The sequence below is a fragment of the Bos indicus x Bos taurus genome, chromosome 16 (assembly GCF_003369695.1).
Source record: "Bos indicus x Bos taurus breed Angus x Brahman F1 hybrid chromosome 16, Bos_hybrid_MaternalHap_v2.0, whole genome shotgun sequence".
In the NCBI taxonomy this organism is placed as follows: Eukaryota; Metazoa; Chordata; class Mammalia; order Artiodactyla; family Bovidae; genus Bos; species Bos indicus x Bos taurus.
Window position 1 is genome coordinate 55,281,373 of NC_040091.1, and position 18,793 is coordinate 55,300,165.

The window sequence follows — 18,793 nt, forward strand, 5'->3', positions numbered from 1 at the left end:
GTCCCTCCCCCTTCTCAAACTCTTCTTCACCACTCGACTTAGGAAAAAATTAACAATTCTATAACAAAAAAGGAGAATATTTAATAAAACTGGGGGAAGGAAGGGTGACAATCCTCCAAGTTTTTCGTATTTTATATTATTTTAGTGAATTAGTTGTAGACATAAGGGAGGACTTAGCCATGAGAGTTTTAACACATTAGGACTTAAATGAATCTGTATGCAAAGCTTCTATGAAAGTCTCAGAAGTTTTTTTTTTTTTTGGTAAAGCTGTTTTTGGTTTTCAGTGCTACAATCCTGCCCTCTAGCGGGCAACCAGAAACATACCAAAAGCCAGAACATCGCATCATTTTACTTAACTACTCCATCAAAGTCCATTGTTTAGTCATTCTAAAAAAATTGAACTTGTAAACTACTTATAATACAAGAAGCACAGAATAAAGTAAAATACTTTTTTGGCTAACATTTACAATGTTCTTGCTATAGGACCTATATTTAAGAGCAGCCAGTACTCTTGCCTGGAAAATCTCATGGACAGAGGAGCCTGGTGGGCTGCAGTCCATGGGGTCACTAAGAATCGGACAGGACTAAGCGACTTCACTTTCACTTTTCACTTTCATGCGTTGGAGGAGGAAATGGCAACCCACTCCAGTGTTCTTGCCTGGAGAATCCCAGGGACGGCGGGGCCTGGACGGCGGGGCCTGGTGGGCTGCCGTCTATGGGGTCGCACAGAGTCGGACACGACTGAAGCGACTTAGCAGCAGCAGCATTTACTTCTTTGTATTTGTGTGGTAATTATCTGTCACTTTCTCTTTTCTGTGGGGGAAGAAAAGAATTTCAGTGCATATCACAGAAGTAAGAAATTTATCAAAGAGAAGCCAAAGGGATTCTTTCTGGTTACCTGATGTTACAAACTATGCCAAATCTGAATGACTTTAAAACAATGATTTTGGAGCAAGACATTATTGATATTATGTAGCTTCTTGATAAAATGGGCTGACACAGCATTGAATCTGGGGTATTTGTGCTAAGAATACATAATCTAAGTTTAATCATAAAGAAACATCAGACAGATCGAATTGAGGGGCATTCTACAAAATAACTGGCCGGTACTCTTGACAAGAGTCAAGTTCGTGAAAGATAAAGACTGAAAACTATCCCAGGAGAAAACCTAAAGAGACACGACAACTAAATTCAATGTATGATCAGGATTAGATCCTGGACCAGCAAAAAAATTGTTAGTGGGACACTTAAAAAAATTTGAACACAACTTTCTTGATTTTGGTGGTTGTAGTGTGGTTTTGTAAGATGTTAACATTTGATGAAGCTGGGTGAAGTTTGAGCAGAAAACTCTTGACACTATTTTTGCAACTTTTTTCCAAGTTAGAAATTATTTCAAAGTGAAAGTTTTTTTAAAAAATTGCGAATATCTATTTATTTTATTAACAATTTCATAACTAGGGGATTTGGGAAGACTTTATCTGTGTGCTTCATCTCTGATCCACTTGGCATCAGCTCGGGCACCTGAGGCTGGAGGATTCACTTTCAGGATGACATCTTCACTCACCAGGGTGTTCCTTGGCCTCTTTCTGTGCACAGCATGTGTCCTGCATGCTCTTTCCTCTGTGTTCAGCCTCTTAGAGCATGGGAGTCTAAGTGTAATGGCACTTCTTACTTGGTGACTGGCTTCCAAGAGGGCACTCCAAGAAATAGGATATAGAAGCCGTCAATCAGTGTCTTACAAGACCTGAGCACAGAATATTGGTATAGTTTCACTTCTATCATATTCTGTTGGTCAAAGCAGTAAGATAGTCTCACCAGATTCAAAAGGAAAGGACCAAGACTCTGCCTCTCAATGGGAAAAGTGTCTGAGAATTATGACCACCTTTCATTCATAACAGATATTTCACCAAAATCTCACTGGCTTTGCAATAGAGATGGAATTGGTGAAAAAAAAGCATGGGCATTTTTTTGTCCGACATACATAAATTCTAATCCCGGCTTTACCATTTACTAACAGTGTGATGTGTATGGTCCTCAATTTCCTTATCTCTAAAATTGTGGCAGTAACATAAATGCCCTAGAGTATTGAGAGAACTAGTGAAAACAATATATAAAATGTAAGATATGGCAGGCAATAAATATGCAAACCTAACAATAATTGCTGCTGCTGCTGCTAAGTCACTTCAGTCCTGTCCAACTCGATGCGACCCCATAGACGGCAGCCTACCAGGCTCCCCCATCCCTAGGATTCTCCAGGCAAGAACACTGGAGTGGATTGCCATTTCCTCCTCCAAGGCATGAAAGTGAAAAGTGAAAGTGAAGTCGCTCAGTCGTGTCCGACTCTTAGCAACCCCATGGACTGCAGCCTACCAGGCTCCTCCGCCCATGGGATTTTCCAGGCAAGAGTACTGCAGTGGGGTGCCATTGCCTTCTCTGAATAATAATTGTTAGCGTTTATTGAATACTTAGTAAGAGCTCAGTTCATTGAATATGCTTTCTAAATGGTGTCTCAGTGAGTCGTTGCCCCTTCCTGGAGTGACGTGTCCCACACTGGATGGCTCAAAAAGAGCAGCACCCATTTTCTCCAGCTTCAGTTGTGTTCATCCTTGAGTCTGCTCCGTTTACCTGTCTGATCATTTTTCACTGCCTTGTTGCTTGGATCTCCATTTCCACATACTTTTTATTTCCCATTTATGCTGCTCCCTAAGGACCCAAGTGCTGATGCACATTTGGCACTTCTTTGACACTGCCTTCTCCGTGTTTGTTCTCAGTGCTGTCAGGGTGGTTCTTGACAGCTTCTCACACAATCTGTCAGCCCCTCTGAGCCCGCAATTGCCTGCTCATCAGAGCCAAGACACTCGTGTCTTTGTTTCCGTGAGTGCTCTGCTGTCAGCCTTCCTTTATACACGGTGGTGGGTGCTCAGTTGTTGGCCTACCCAGGAACACGATGATCTGCACTTTGGAGCAATTATTTAATTTGAGGCAATTACTTGTAGGTGTTCTTTAAAGTGAAGATTTTTCCAGGCTGTGACTAAATTTTGATACAGCAGCTTCCCAGGCAGTTAAGGAACTACTTCATACCCAGAAGGTTGTCGCTCAGTCTGTTGTCACTGGATAAAGGTGGTGACCCTTTATTTTCGCAGCAAGCTGAGTTTCTATTGCTTCACGTCCTGCAAGCAGTCAGATGGTTTTTGTGTTTTTAATATGGAGACAAATAATAAAATTTGGTTTTGATAGAGGTCACCTATTATTAGTCTTTCTCCTCCTTACTCTCAAAATATCAGTTCAGTTCAGTTGCTCAGTCATGTCCGACTCTTCGAAACCCCATGAATCGCAGCACGCCAGGCCTCCCTGTCCATCACCAACTCCCGGAGTTCACTCAGACTCACGTCCATTGAGTCAACGATTCCATCTCATCCTCTGTCGTCCCCTTCTCCTCTTGCCCCCAATCCCTCCCAGCATCGGAGTCTTTTCCAATGAGTCAACTCTTTGCATGAGGTGGCCAAAGTACTGGAGTTTCAGCTTCAGCATCAGTCCCTCCAAGGAAATCCCAGGGCTGATCTCCTTCAGAATGGACTGGTTGGATCTCCTTGCAGTCCAAGGGACTCTCAGGAGTCTTCTCCAACACCACAGTTCAAAAGCATCAATTCTTCGGCGCTCAGCCTTCTTCACAGTCCAACTCTCACATCCATACATGACCACAGGAAAAACCATAGCCTTGACTAGACAGACCTTCGTTGGCAAAGTAATGTCTCTGCTTTTCAATATGCTATCTAGGTTGGTCATAACTTTCCTTCCAAGGAGCAAGCGTGTTTTAATTTCATGGCTGCAGTCACCGTCTGTAGTGATTTTGGAGCCCAGAAAAATAAAGTCTGACACTGTTTCCACTGTTTCCCCATCTATTTCCCATGAAGTGATGGGACCTGATGCCATGATCTTCGTTTTCTGAATGTTGAGCTTTAAGCCAACTTTTTCACTCTCTTTTACTTTCATCAAGAGGCTTTTGAGTTCCTCTTCACTTTCTGCCATAAGGGTGGTGTCATCTGCATATCTGAGGTTATTGATATTTCTCCCGGCAATCTTGATTCCAGCTTGTGCTTCTTCCAGTCCAGCGTTTCTCATGAACTCTCAAAAAGTTCATGAGAAAAGTATATTTAAAGGCAAGTGTACTCTCAAAATACATTTGCCTTTAAATAGGAAGAATGACTTTAATCCTTTAAGAATTAGAAGCCACATTAAATAATACTCAGCTAAGGTATTCATTCATTCATTCAGCCATCTTCTCTTAACAGTGGTTATGAGTATGACTTCTAGACTTATACTGTATAGGTTAAAATCCACTAAAGAGCTGTATGACCTTAGGAAATATAATTTGACTTCTCTAAATCTAATTTTTTTGTGGGTAAAATGGAATTTCAGGTTGTTGTGGGACTAAGTAAGGATGTGTTTATGGTGTAATTAATTTAGATCTTTACATGTAGGAAATAGTCAATGGATATTGACTCATTTATTATCTTGCCCTTGGAGTTAGACTTTGCATATAAATGGTAAGTAGCCACGACAGTGTATTTACCTGTTATTTTCACTCTTAATAATTCTTTAAATACCTTAGCCCTTTCAATTCTATTAGGAACACTTATTTACCCCTCAGTGAAAAACAAATTGTTATAGATTACATATTTCTGAAGAGGGAGGCATCTTGAAAGTGTAGGACATCTTTTCCTTAAAAAAATTTTTTTTAATATATTTCAGCTTAATTAGACAAATGTTGGACCATGTAAGAGTAAGTGGGCAATGAAATAATGGAGTATTTAGTTCATTTTGTGGCTTGGAAGAGTGAATGGTTGCTTACAATGTACTTCATTGTTGGCTAGCAGGCTGAGGACCAAAGCTTCCACTGACATTGTCATCTTAAAAGAAACCTACTTGTGCTTCCTGAATGCTGGCCTATGGAAGTTACTATCATTTAATGATACCTCTAATTATATTCCTAAATGGGAATAAGTCTTATCTAAAAGAGAAAAATAGATAATTTAAAATATCTAACTAAAGTTGCCTTTTTTATTCTATTAGGAAATCAGGATAGATTTTGTAGTGAAATAAAGAACTTGGCAGAATAGCATGTTTTTTTCTAATTTCCAGCAATCTAGAGGTATGGAAATATTGTGTCTTTGTTTGTATAGTCTGGCCACACTATTCTACTTCAGTTTTTTTTATTTTTCTACTTCAGTTTAAAGCTTATGAAGTCTTTACTTTTCTTCATTTTTTATGATAACATCTAGGGTTTCACATAAGCAGGTACATTATGAACTTAGTTAAATAATTTATTTGTATAAAATTTTCTAATAAATGAAAGTTACCTCTTTAGCTGCCCAAACTTAAAAAAACTACTTTTTATTTAAAACACAGACTGTGCTTTCTTCTTAAGCACAGTGTTTCAAATATAACATAAGCATTCATTAATATTTCTGAGATTATCACAGTAAACTAATATTAGCTCTTGAAGGGCTATTGATGTCATTAGATGAGCCCAGATAGCTATATATATATTTTTTAAAGTTTGCCTTCTATCAAGTACAATATTTTGATTCTGGTAACTGTCTCTATAGGCTATGTCCCTAATCCCGTCTAGCACATACTTTGTCTTTTAGCTTGCTACTTCTGATACCTATAAACAATAAAATCATGTTGTTTAGTTGCTTTAGTCATACTGACTCTTTGAGACCCCATGGACCGTAGCCTGCCAGGCTCCTCTGTTCATGGGATTCTTTGGTAAGAATAGTGGGGTGGATTGCCATTTCCTTCTTCAGAGGATCTTCCTGACCCAGAGATCAAACCCAGGTCTCCTACATTGCAGGCAGATTCTTTACTAATTCTAAGTGTAAGTGAAATTAAAATTTGAATCAGTTTTTTCCTTGCTGTTAGCAAGAGCTGTTTTGGTTATTTACAGATCCTTTTTTCCCTAAATTCTTCTTTGTGTGTTCCATAGCTCAATTGTCCAATAGTTTGAGATCGTTGAAGAAAATGTTACTTACTATTATTTGATGGTGACTCTACAAATTGGTCTAGTTGGGTCCATATGGAAAAGAACAAATCCCAGAAAACTTGGAGATACCTAGTATAGTTTAATCATTTGGTCATCAAATAAGCACTTATATATTTTACACCAACACTGTGAGGTGAAAATGCCATTAGACTACTCATTTGGAAGGCTTTGGAGAATGATCCTAGCCTGCAACTACTAAATGCATATATAACTTAGGTAATCAAGTTCATACTCTGAAAAATGAGAATCGTAATACAGGTTGCTATCTGGATCCCTAGATTTCACTCTTTGTGTGAAAGCATGGAGGTGGGGAAAATGTTTGGCAGGAAGGTCAAGAGCATAGCTAAGTTGGCTGAACATGGAGTGGAATACTCTGAAGGGGTCTGGGAAGGAGATGGAAGGGTGGGAGACGGGCTTAGGAGGAAGGCCAGAGGTTTATGGGGATTAGAGAAGTAGAGACAAGAGGTGCTTACATAGTAACAGTGATTGAAAAAAAAAAAACTAAGAATCAGAGACACTGTGGATTTGGTCTTCATGGCAGGTTGATGAGCACAGCACTCCGGTTGGACTATGCCTAGTGGTTGTGGTGTGGGAGATGGAGGGAATGTGAAGCAGGGCCTACAAGTAGGCAGCAGCTAGAGGGCGAGGATCCAAATTTAGATTAGGAAAGCAAATTCTGCTTAATCGTAACCCAAGTTGTTTTATAATTATTATTTTTGTTATTGTTATAGTACTATCTCTCTATTTTTTCTGCTGCTGCTGCGTCACTTCAGTCGTGTCCGACTCGGTGTGACCCCATAGACGGCAGCCCACCAGGCTCTGCTGTCCCTGGGATTCTCCAGGCAAGAACACTGGAGTGGGTTGCCATTTCCTTCTCCAGTGCATGGAAGTGAAAAGTGAAAGTAAAGTCGCTCAGTCGTGTCGGACTCTTAGTGACCCCATGGACTGCAGCCTATCAGGCTCCTCCGTCCATGGGATTTTCCAGGCAAGAATACTGGAATGGGGTGTCATTGCCTTCTCTGGTATTTTTTTTTCTAATGGTGGTCAAAACTAGTCTAGAATCATTGCTTGGTGTGGTAATGAACTCTTTGTCAATTTGATTTTGTCTCCTGGCCTGATTGTGCATTTTACTGCTTTGGTTTCTTAAAGAATTAACTCAGTACATTCAAAACTTTCAACCAAATATTTTGTGTTTATCATTCATCTCTTCTGCCATTACATCATATGTTCGGTCCTAGTCCTAATCCTTGCTTCTGATTTTGGAGATAGTAAAAGGATGGTTCATTAGGAATTCTTTGCATAGCGCATCTAGTACAATTCCATGTCCAAAAGGTAGTTTAGATTATACTTGTGACCAAGCTGAAGAGGGCATGCCACATAGTTATGGGAAGATACGAACTTATGGGAAATATCAGCTCAAATTTGAAAGGTCTTTTTTCTCTTGATTGATGACTTGCATGGCAAAGAAACAGCATATTCTGTGGCAGTTTTGTTTCTGCCTCTGTCATCTTGAGCATTTAAGATTCCTTTCTCTTGACTTCTATATCTCAACATCTCACTCAGAGTCAAAATTCAGCTCCAGTATGGCTTCTTAGCAAGCTGTTTAATTTTTTTTATTCCTGAAGAAATGTTGCTCTGGTTTTCAGGAAGAAAAAGACAAGGAAGTCTAGGAGATAGCTACTAATTACAACCTCTAGTTGTACAAATACTTCTTGAAAACCAACACTAAAACCACAAAACAATTAGCATGGTAGGTAGTAGAAATCCAGTGTGACGCTTACCCCCTCACATAGTCTGCCTCGGTTACCAGAAACACCTTTTGTTCTCTGTTTTGTTTTCGACGGGCAGTGTAACCATATAACACAGATAGGACTTGGAAATTTCACTTAATAATTTTAGACTTCAGTGTCACTGCAGTTTTGATCAAGGAACTTGATTTTTCCAGGCCTTGAACCAGAAATAGACTGGAGAAAAGTAATTTACTGTAAAAACAATAATTTTATGTAAGCACCAGTTAAAAAGGACCTAAAATTTATAATAAGCCTCTCAGAGAAGAAAAATACCTTTAAAAAATCTCATTTAATTATTATTGTATGTGGAAATGAAAACAATCAGATTTTATTAATGATATGTGGAGGTCTTGGGAAAATAACAAAATAGTGATAGATGTGATTATTGATTTTGACTCTCTTTTTCTGTTTCAGGGTTTGAACATAATCTTTCATGTAGCCTTGGCTCTCCTAAAGGTAAGTCTGTTTTTATGTTTAACCAAACTACCGTATCTCTCTGCCCTTGGAACTGAGCATCATTCAGTTTACAACCTTTGACTCATTCTAGATTCTTGAACACAAAAAACGACTTCTCTGAGGAACTCTGCTCTTCTCTCCTCCCATCTTTTGTTGTTGTGTATTTTAAGTTTGATTTTCTTATAATCCATTTAATCTTGATATCATAACACTCTTTTCAGCAGCATATAAAAATATTTCCATTCATTCGAGTTGGATGATATGAGAAAAAGTTAAAACCTGTTCTCTGTCAAAATGATGCCAGCTTTTTTCTTAAAATGCTTCTTACGATAATAACATCTCTAAAGGTAGCTAAACATATAATTGAATTATTAGAAAGCTTCTGTAATATGCTGACTAAAAAAGAAACTGCTACTTGCAATTTGCAGTTCTTTCTCTGATAGCTAGAAATTTATATGACATATCAGAATTCAATTATAATTACCTCTTTGGATTTTATATCAACATATTAATGCAACTTTTAAAGTGTGGTAACAGCAAGACATTTGCTGCAGAGTTGATGAAAATAACCTGATTGGTTTTTGTCCTTTGGTTAAAAATGAAGTTCTATTATTGAGGGTGAAAATTGCCTTGTTTATAAAAAGATGCAGGCTCACCCTTTTCCTAGTAAAATGTAGTTGTTAAAATTGCAGACACTGGACTCAGATAGATTTGGTTCTAATTTCAGCTCTAGTGTATGACCTTGGGCAAATTACACAGTGCTCAGACCCTGAGTTTTGAGATAATAATGAAAACTAATCTGTAGGATTGCTAAATAATAGGATCCATAAAATCCCTTAACGTAATGGAAAGTTGTATTGCCTAATAAATGGTAGCTGTCATTATTGTGATTACTGTTATTTTCATGAAGTTACTCAGAATTTATTACTAGATTCCCCATAAGTCTTCCACATTTCCCCAAAGATCGTAACTTGAAGCTTCAGAGAACCTCTTGATATTTTAGGAGAGCTTTCCTGCTTAACCATTAAATACTTTTATGAAAGCAAAGGCATCACATTACATGGGCCTTATATAACTCAAGACATGGCTACTGCTCCTTATCTTATTCTGTTAAAATGTACATACAGTGTACTTCATATTTTTCATTTTGAGTTTAGATATGAACAATTCATTTGACAAAGTTACTTTAGGAGTTCTTGTTTGAATTTTGGCGCTGACCCCACATAGAATCAGTACACATAGGCTGTACCTAAGTATACTTAACTGATCTGACTGCTCCTGCCTAGAAAAAGAATACCCCAAAACACATCTGACAGTGATTAATTTTTAGCTTCTAATCTGTCAGATGAAAGAATGTAAACTTGTTTATATAAAAATAATAAACTTAGGGATAGTGGAAAGTGCTAATGAACCTAGCCTAACCAATTTTCAGTATAGCTGCAGAGGGATTTCTCTCTATTTCTTATGATGAGGGGAATCAGAAAGGTAAGTAACATTACTTGAGCACTCAGTGCTAACACTTGAGCATTGAGTGTTAGCATAGATCATCTCATTAGCATATATTAAATATCCAGATGTTATTTGTAGGAGAACCATAAACTGTATCAGAGAAAACCATTTAATAATTCTCTCCCCCAGCTGATAATTGATAGAACCAAGGCCCCAGATTGTTTGAAATCTTTTGACTTAGCAAAGGTATAGCTGAATTAATAACATTTTTAAACAACATAAACATAGGTGAATGTCTCTGTTGCTCAGTATGATTTATAACATCTGTTTTCTGAATGGGAGCTATTTCCTTTTGGGTTAGAAACAGCCTGCTCCTGCTGCTGCTGCTGCTAAGTCGCTTCAGTCGTGTCCGACTCTGTTCGACCCCATAGACGGCTCCCCACCAGGCTCCCCCATCCCTGGGATTCTCCAGGCAAGAACACTGGAGTGGGTTGCCATTTCCTTCTCCAATGCATGAAAGTGAAAAGTGAAAGTGAAGTCGCTGAGTCTTGTCCGACTCTTAGCGACCCCATGGACTGCGGCCCACCAGGCTCCTCTGTCCATGGGATTTTCCAGGCAAGAGTGCTGGAGTGGGGTGCCATTGCCTTCTTCGAGAAACAGTCTACCAGGTGGCTAGAAAGCTACTCAGCTAAAACAATGATTCCTTATAGTAGCATCATTAAATTATTTAGGCTGTTGGCAGAATCCATTAGGTAGGCTAGGTATACTCCTAAAAATCTAATTTAGTGATTATATGATGCATTCAGTAGTCATAGCATAGTACATTATAATAGATGGGAGATGATCAGTGAGAATTAATCTGAGTGACTTCATATTGCCAGAGAAAACTTCTAATCAGAATAGATTCTTTGCTTTCTGACAAGGATTAAAAGTAAATGGCAGAACGTTTCCCTCCACCCTGACCACAAGCATAGAAACATTACAGAGCTAAAGCCCATTTATAACCCTACCTTAGAGGAAACCATAATAAAAATTTAGTATAAAATCTTTCTCCCATGCTCTAGTCTATTGAATATGTAAGCATGTATTACCTACCTACATGCACTCATATACATATACATGTGTATATAAATAAATATGTTTTAATATGGGTTTGAGGGTTACAGATAAGATGATGGGGAGGTAGTAAGTACATCTTGAAGTACAATGTGAAAGGATTAACATATATTTATTTTCTTTTAAAAATTCTGTTGAACAAGACTTTTCATATAATATTATAAATATCCTTCTGTGTTATAATACACATGTAGTGGTTAAAAGCACAGGGTCAGACTGATTGAGTTTAAATCCCATCTTACACAATTTGTCCAGTGATCTTAGGTAAATTACAGTTTCCTCATCTTTAAAATGGGAATATTAGTAATACCTATTCCATAGGATTGTTGTGAAGGTTTAATGAGTTAATATATGATTGGTGCCTGTTAACTTAGTAAGCACTACAGTCACCCAGGAGCTATTATTACACATAGAACTTCCTTAGCCTTTTAAATGACTGCTTATTTTTCTATTGTATATATCATAATTTATTTAACCAATTTTATATTTAATTTTTATGGACATTAAAATTGTTTTTAGACTTCCCTGTTAAACAAAGCTGTAACAAACATCCTTAAATTCCATCTTTGCATATGGTATCTTTAGGATAAATTCCTAAGAATGTAATTGTTGGTCAAACTGTAATCACATTTTAATTTTTGATCCATATTGCAAAACTACTTTCTGTTAGCAACCATACTCTTGAAAAATCAGAATTTCTAGATTCGTACCTTTATAGATCCTTTTTTTTTTTTTTTTTTTTTAATTTTATTTTATTTTTAAACTTTACATAATTGTATTAGTTTTGCCAAATATCAAAATGAATCCACCACAGGTATACATGTGTTCCCCATCCTGAACCCTCCTCCCTCCTCCCTCCCCAGATCCTTAAATCAGGCAGAAAAACAAAGCAACTTAAAAAGTAATTATTATAATAATTTTGAAATTGCCAACATCCACTGGATCATGGAAAAAGCAAGAGAGTTGCAGAAAAACATCTATTTCTGCTTTATTGACTGTGCCAAAGCCTTTGACTGTATGGATCACAATAAACTGTGGAAAATTCTGAAAGAGATGGGAATACCAGACCACCTGATCTGCCTCTTGAGATATCTATGTGCAGGTCAGGCAGCAACAGTTAGAATTGGACATGGAACAACAGACTGGTTCCAAATAGGAAAAGGAGTCCATCAAGGTCGTATATTGTCACCCTGCTTATATAACTTATATGCAGAGTACATCATGAGAAACGCTGGACTGGAAGAAACACAAGCTGGAATCAAGATTGTCGGGAGAAATATCAATAACCTCAGATATGCAGATGACACCACCCTTATGGTGGAAAGTGAAGAGTAACTAAAAAGCCTCTTGATGAGAATGAAAGTGGAGAGTAAAAAAGTTGGCTTAAAGCTCAACATTCAGAAAACGAAGATCATGGCATCCGGTCTCATCACTTCATGGGAATTAGATGGGGAAACAGTGGAAAGTGTCAGACTTTATTTTTTTCGGCTCCGAAATCACTACAGATGGTGATTGTAGCCATGAAATTAAAAGACGCTTACTCCTTGGAAGGAAAGTTATGACCAACCTAGATAGCATATTCAAAAGCAGAGACGTTACTTTGCCAACAAAGGTCCGTCTAGTCAAGGCTATGGTTTTTCCTGTGGTCATGTATGGATGTGAGAGTTGGACTGTGAAGAAGGCTGAGCACCGAAGAATTGATGCTTTTGAACTGTGGTGTTGGAGAAGACTCCTGAGAGTCCCTTGGACTGCAAGGAGATCCAACCAGTCCATTCTGAAGGAGATCAGCCCTGGGATTTCTTTGGAGGGACTGATGCTGAAGCTGAAACTCCAGTACTTTGGCCACCTCAAGCGAAGAGCTGACTCATTGGAAAAGACTGTGATGCTGGGAGGGATTGGGGGCAGGAGGAGAAGGGGACGACAGAGGATGAGATGGCTGGATGGCATCACTGACTCGATGGACATGAGTCTGAGTGAACTCCGGGAGTTTGTGATGGACAGGGAGGCCTGCTGTGCTGCGATTCATGAGGTCGCAAAGAGTCGGACACGACTGAGCAACTGAACTGAACTGAACTGAGACAAATGAAATGCCTCAGTTTTGAAGACTCCAATGCTATGTACTTTCGTTTGGAAATATCTGGAATGTTTTTAGGGAAGTCAGTTGATTCTGGTTAAATTTTAGAAGACTGAGCCCTGTCTTGGAGGGGCTGTGTATATTATATAAAGGTTATTAAGTATACCTTTTATATTATTGGCTTTTCAATGGTCTTTACTATGGTATGTTTCCTTACCATGCTATTGTAGCTTTTTTGATCAAGTCATTAATGAAATCTAGTTGACGTCTTTTCTATTTTTTATCTAACTTGATCTCTCAATAGTTCTCAAAACAGCATTAGCATTGTACTTGCTTTTCTTGCTACTCTTCTTCTGCCTCCTGAGAACAGATCCCATCTTCAACAGTTTATCCAGTGATCTTAGGTAACTTATTGGCGTCCCTGGTGGCTCACATGGCAAAGAATACGCATGCAATGCAGGAGAACCAGGTTCAATCCCTGGGTTGGCAAGATCCCCTGGAGAAGGAAATGGCAACCCACTCCAGTATACTTGCCTGGAGAATTCCATGGACAGAGGAACCTGACAGGCTATACAGTCCATGGGGTCATGAAGAGTCAGACATAACTGAGCAACTAATAGTAACATTTTAGGTAACTTACATTTCCCCTGTCTTTAAAATGGGAATATTAGTAACACGCATCACATAGGATTGTTGTTAGAGTCTAATGAGTTTATATATGATTGGTGCCTATAACTTAGTAAGTACTACAGTACATCTGTATGCTATTATTACATGTAGAAATTCTCCTCTCTCTACCCCTTGGTAAAGAATCCGCCTGCAATGCAGGAGACATGGAGACGTGGGTTCTAGCCCTGGGTTGGAAAGATCCCCTGACAGAGAAAATGGCAACCCACTCCAGTAAACTTGCCTGGAAAATTCCATGGACAGAGTAGCCTGGCAGGCTGCAGCCCATGGGGTTGCAAAAAAGTTGGCCGTGACTGAGTGACTAAACAACAATTGACTTACTGTCATTTTGTTAATTTTTTCGGGTCATTTTTGTAGCTCCTCTCTGTTCTTCTCTTTCTCTTTTCCCTTGATTTTTTGGTGATTTTCTTTAGTATTAGATTTCTTTCTCATTTTCTTCTGTGTATTTATTAATAATATAAGTTTTTTCTTTGTGGTTACTATGAGGTTTACATACAACATCCTATATATGTACAGTCTCCATACGTATTATATTTTTAATGACACATTTTATACCTTTTAGTTTACTACATATATCTTAATTATTGTACTTTAATTTTATTTAATAATTTTGTCTCAGCCTTCGTATATGCTACCCAAGTGACTGATCCACTACCTTTAGTATTTATTTGCCTTTAGATTGATTTTTAATTTTATATGTTCTCATTATTAATTACCACTTTTTAAGTTTAGAGGGGTCCCTTTAACATCTCTAATAAGGCCAATTCAGTGGTGATGAATTCCTTTAGATTTTGCTTATCTGGAAAACTCGTAATACATCTCCTTAATTCTGAATGGTAACTTTCCCAGTAGAGAATTCTTGGTTGGCATGTTGTTGGTGTGTGTGTGTGTTTGTTTTTTTCCCAGCATTTTTAATATGTTATGTCACTTCTTTATGGCATGTAAAGTTTCTGATGAAAAAATTCTACTGATGGCCTTATGGGGTTTTCCTTAAGTAATTAATGACTTTTCTCATGCTGGTTTTAGGAGTCTCTGTTTATCCTTAACTTTTACCATTTTGACCATAATGAGTCTCAGTGTGTTTCTCTTTGGATTCATCCTATTTAGAACTCTCAGGGCTTCCTGGGTCTAAATGATTGTTTCCTTCCCCAGATTAGAGAAGGTTTCAGCCATTATTTCATCAAATAATCCTTCTGGCTTATTCTTTCTTCTCATGTGACTGTTATTCCACTTGATCTTGTACCAGAGGCCCCTAACATTTCCTCACCTCTTTTAATTCTTTGTTTATTCTGCTGCTCTGTGGGGTGTTTTCCATTGTTCTTTTAGCGTGGTGATTTGTGCTTACGTTTATTTATCTGTTCTGCTGTTGAAGCCTTTTAGTGTGTTTTTCAGTTGACTGTAATTTCTTATATTTTGTTTCTTTGTTGAATTCTCTCTATGTTCTTCCATTCTTCTCCCAAGATCAATGAGCATCTTTAAGATCATTATTTTGAACTCTTTATCAGGTAGCTTGCTTATCTGCATTTCATTAAGGTCTTTTTTTCTGGAGGTTTGCCACATTCTTTGGTCTGGAACACAGTCCTCTGTCTCCTCATTTTGCCTGTCTCTCTGTGTTTGTCTGTATGTATAGATAAAATGGCTGTCTCCCTCAGTCTTGAAAGAGTGGTGTTGGGAAGGAGATGTTCCCTGTGGCCTAGAAACGCAGTCTCCTGTGGTCACTAGAGCCAGGCCTTCTGTGGGTATCTGTCATGAGGGCTGCATGCACCCACTGCTTATGAAAAGGCTGAGATGCTGTGAGGGGAGAATGATAAATTGATAAATGATAAAATGATAATTTTTTTCCAGTTTAGCTTGTGTGATTCTGATTTGGATATCAAACAGAATCTACGTGCTGAACTGAAACATCTCTTTCTTTAACCAAACTTCTCTCATGTCAGTAGCCTGCTGCAGTAAGCCTGATTTTTGTATCATGGAAACGTCTTTCCAGAAATCTGTCTGGTATTTCATAGGAGAAATAATCTTTTGTATTTCATATTTTGGCCTCCTTCTAAACCTTCCAGGTTGCCCTGCTCTCAGTAGGCTGGGAGCTCTCTAATAAGCCATGCCCTGTGCGTCTCAACCTGCTTCCTTATCCAGTATCCTTCTACAGCTGAAATAACCTCTTTCTATACCATTGTAGGACATCCTTGTTTTCTCACCTGTAATAACCTGTCATGTTGTAATCTTCCATTTGTTATCTACCAACTCATCTACCATTCCCTCTGGGAGTGGACCCAGTAAAACACATTGTATACTAATAACATTCGTTCATTTATGTGTTCATTCAGCAAAGGACTTTTGAACACCTCCTGTGAGCCAGACACTGTGCTTAATGATATGGATACAACAGTGAACACACAGTCCCTTTCCTTAAGTTGTTTGAAGTAGTGTCTGACAGTCCTCTTAATGTATGGAAGCAAATCTCTTTTTCTTGCTTTTCCTTCTCCTCCTTCAAAGAAAAAATAAATCTTCCCACCAATTTTCAGTAAGAGACTATCCCAATTTATTTTAGTTATATCAGAGCATTGTGAGTCCCTTCAGCAATAGATCACTGATTCAATGGACATGAATGTGGGTAAACTTCTAGAGATGGTGAGAGACAAGGAGGCCTGGTATGCTGTAGTCCATGGAGTTGCAAAAAGTCAGACACGACTTAGTGACTAAACAACAACAACAATAGAACTCAGTGATTATTAATCATTAGTGTACTTTGGAACCACCTAAATCCCAAGTAATTTGTTTAAATGGAACATTTCCAAATTCTTCCTCTCAGCCTCTAGATCTGATGCAGGCAGTTCCAGAACCAGGAGGGTAAGAAGTACATGTGTGCTTAGTGGCTTCAGTTGTGTCCGACTCTGCAACCCCGTGGACCATGGCCTGCCAGACATTGAGTTATTAATGTACAGAGCAAAGATCCTCAGTCTTAACTCTATATCAGAATGTCCTGTAACTAGAGTAAGCTTTAAACATTTTCTGATCCTGAGTTGTACAGAACAGTTTCATTTGAACATCAAGGAAGCCTAAGCATCAGTATTTTTAAAAACTCCCCCGGACACCCCTCTGTGCTGCTAAGCATCTACTACACTGTGATCAAACATTCAAAATTAAATTATTTAAAAGTGATAGTGAGGGATGAAAGAAAACACATGAGGAAGGAAGAGGAAAAGAAAACACATGTGCAATTAAAGGAAACATTCACAGTCACACTTAGAAAATGGATGGTTCTTATTTTCATTGTTAGCAGTTGCTAATGTGTCCATTTTGTCTCCATGCTCCTCCATCGCAATGCCCATCTGTAGGATTGTAGCATCTGCTCAGTGGGGCCATGAGAATTACTGGTAGGTTCCTGAGGAGTATATTATCAGTTCAGTTCAGTCGCTCAGTCGTGTCCGACTCTTTGCAACCCCATGAATCACAGCACACCAGGCCTCCCTGTCCATCACAAACTCCCGGAGTTCACTCAAACTCACGTCCATCAAGTCAGTGATGCGATCCAGCATCTCATCCTCTGTCGTCCCCTTCTCCTCCTGCCCCCAATCCCTCCCAGCATCAGGGTCTTTTCCAGTGAGTCAACTCTTCGCATGAGGTGGCCAAGTACTGGAGTTTCAGCTTTAGCATCATTCCTTCCAAAGAACACCCAGGACTGATCTCCTTTAGAACGGACTGGTTGGATCTTCTTGCAGTCCAAGGGACTCTCAAGAGTCTTCTCCAACACCACAGTTCAAAAGCATCAATTCTTTGGCGCTCAGCTTTCTTTATAGTCCAACATTCACATCCATACATGACCACAAGAAAAACCATAGCCTTGACTAGATGGACCTTTGTTGGGTAAGTAATGTCTCTGCTTTTTAATACGCTGTCTAGGTTGGTCATAACTTTTCTTCCAAGGAGTAAGCGTCTTTTAATTTCATGGCTGCAATCACCATCTGCAGTGATTTTGGAGCCAAAAAAAATAAAGTCTGACACTTTCCACTGTTTCCCCATCTATTTCCCATGAAGTGATGGGACCGGATGCCATGATCTTCGTTTTCTCAATGTTGAGCTTTAAGCCAACTTTTTCACTCTCCTCTTTCACTCTCATCAAGAGGCTTTTTAGTTCCTCTTCACTTTCTGCCATAAGGGTGGTATCATCTGCGTATCTGAGGTTATTGATATTTCTCCCGGCAGTCTTGATTCCAGCTTGTGCTTCTTCCAGTCCAGCGTTTCCCATGATGTACTCTGCATGTAAGTTAAATAAACAGGGTGACAATATACAACGTTGATGGACTCCTTTTCCTATTTGGAACCAGTCTGTTGTTCCATGTCCAGTTATAACTGTTGCCTCCTGACCTGCATATAGGTTTCTCAAGAGGCAGATCAGGTGGTCTGGTATTCCCATCTCTTGAAGAATTTTCCACAGTTTATTGTGACCCACACAGTCAAAGGCTTTGGCATAGTCAATAAAGCAGAAATAGATGTTTTTCTGGAACTCTCTTGCTTTTTCCATGATCCAGCGGATGTTGGCAATTTGATCTCTGGTCCCTCTGCCTTTTCTAAAACCAGCTTGAACATCAGGAAGGTCACGGTTCATATATTGCTGAGGCCTGGCTTGGAGAATTTTGAGCATTACTTTACTAGCGTGTGAGATGAGTGCAATTGTGCGGTAGTTTGAACATTCTTTGGCATTGCCTTTCTTTGGGATTGGAATGAAAACTGACCTTTTCCAGTCCTGAGGCCACTGCTGAGTTTTCCAAATTTGCTGGCATATTGAGTGCAGCACTTTCACAGCATCATCTTTCAGATAGCTCAACTGGAATTCCATCACCTCCACTAGCTTTGTTCATAGTGATGCTTTCTAAGGCCCTCTTGACTTCACATTCTAGGATGTCTGGCTCTAGGTGAGTGATCATACCATCATGATTATCTTGGTGAAGATCTTTTTTGTACAGGTCTTCTGTGTATTCTTGCCACCTCTTCTTAATATCTTCTGCTTCTTTTAGGTCCATTCCATTTCTGTCCTTTATTGAGCCCGTCTTTGCATGAAATGTTCCCTTGGTATCTCTAATTTTCTTGAAGAGATCTCTAGTCTTTCCCATTCTATTGTTTTCCTCTGTTTCTTTGCATTGATGGCCGAGGAAGGCTTTGATCGCAGAGGAA

The 18,793-nt window shown here is 38.8% G+C and overlaps 1 protein-coding gene across 2 annotated transcripts in view; it reads left to right on the top strand.

Moving 5' to 3' along the window:
• RABGAP1L (RAB GTPase activating protein 1 like) overlaps nt 1-18,793 on the top strand; it is a 740,636-nt gene that overhangs the window by 522,757 nt on the left and 199,086 nt on the right. For both annotated transcript variants that reach the window (XM_027565384.1, XM_027565383.1), the window contains exon 18: nt 8,251-8,292. In XM_027565384.1, the coding sequence (XP_027421185.1) occupies nt 8,251-8,292 (42 nt within the window). The remainder of the gene's footprint in view (nt 1-8,250; nt 8,293-18,793) is intronic.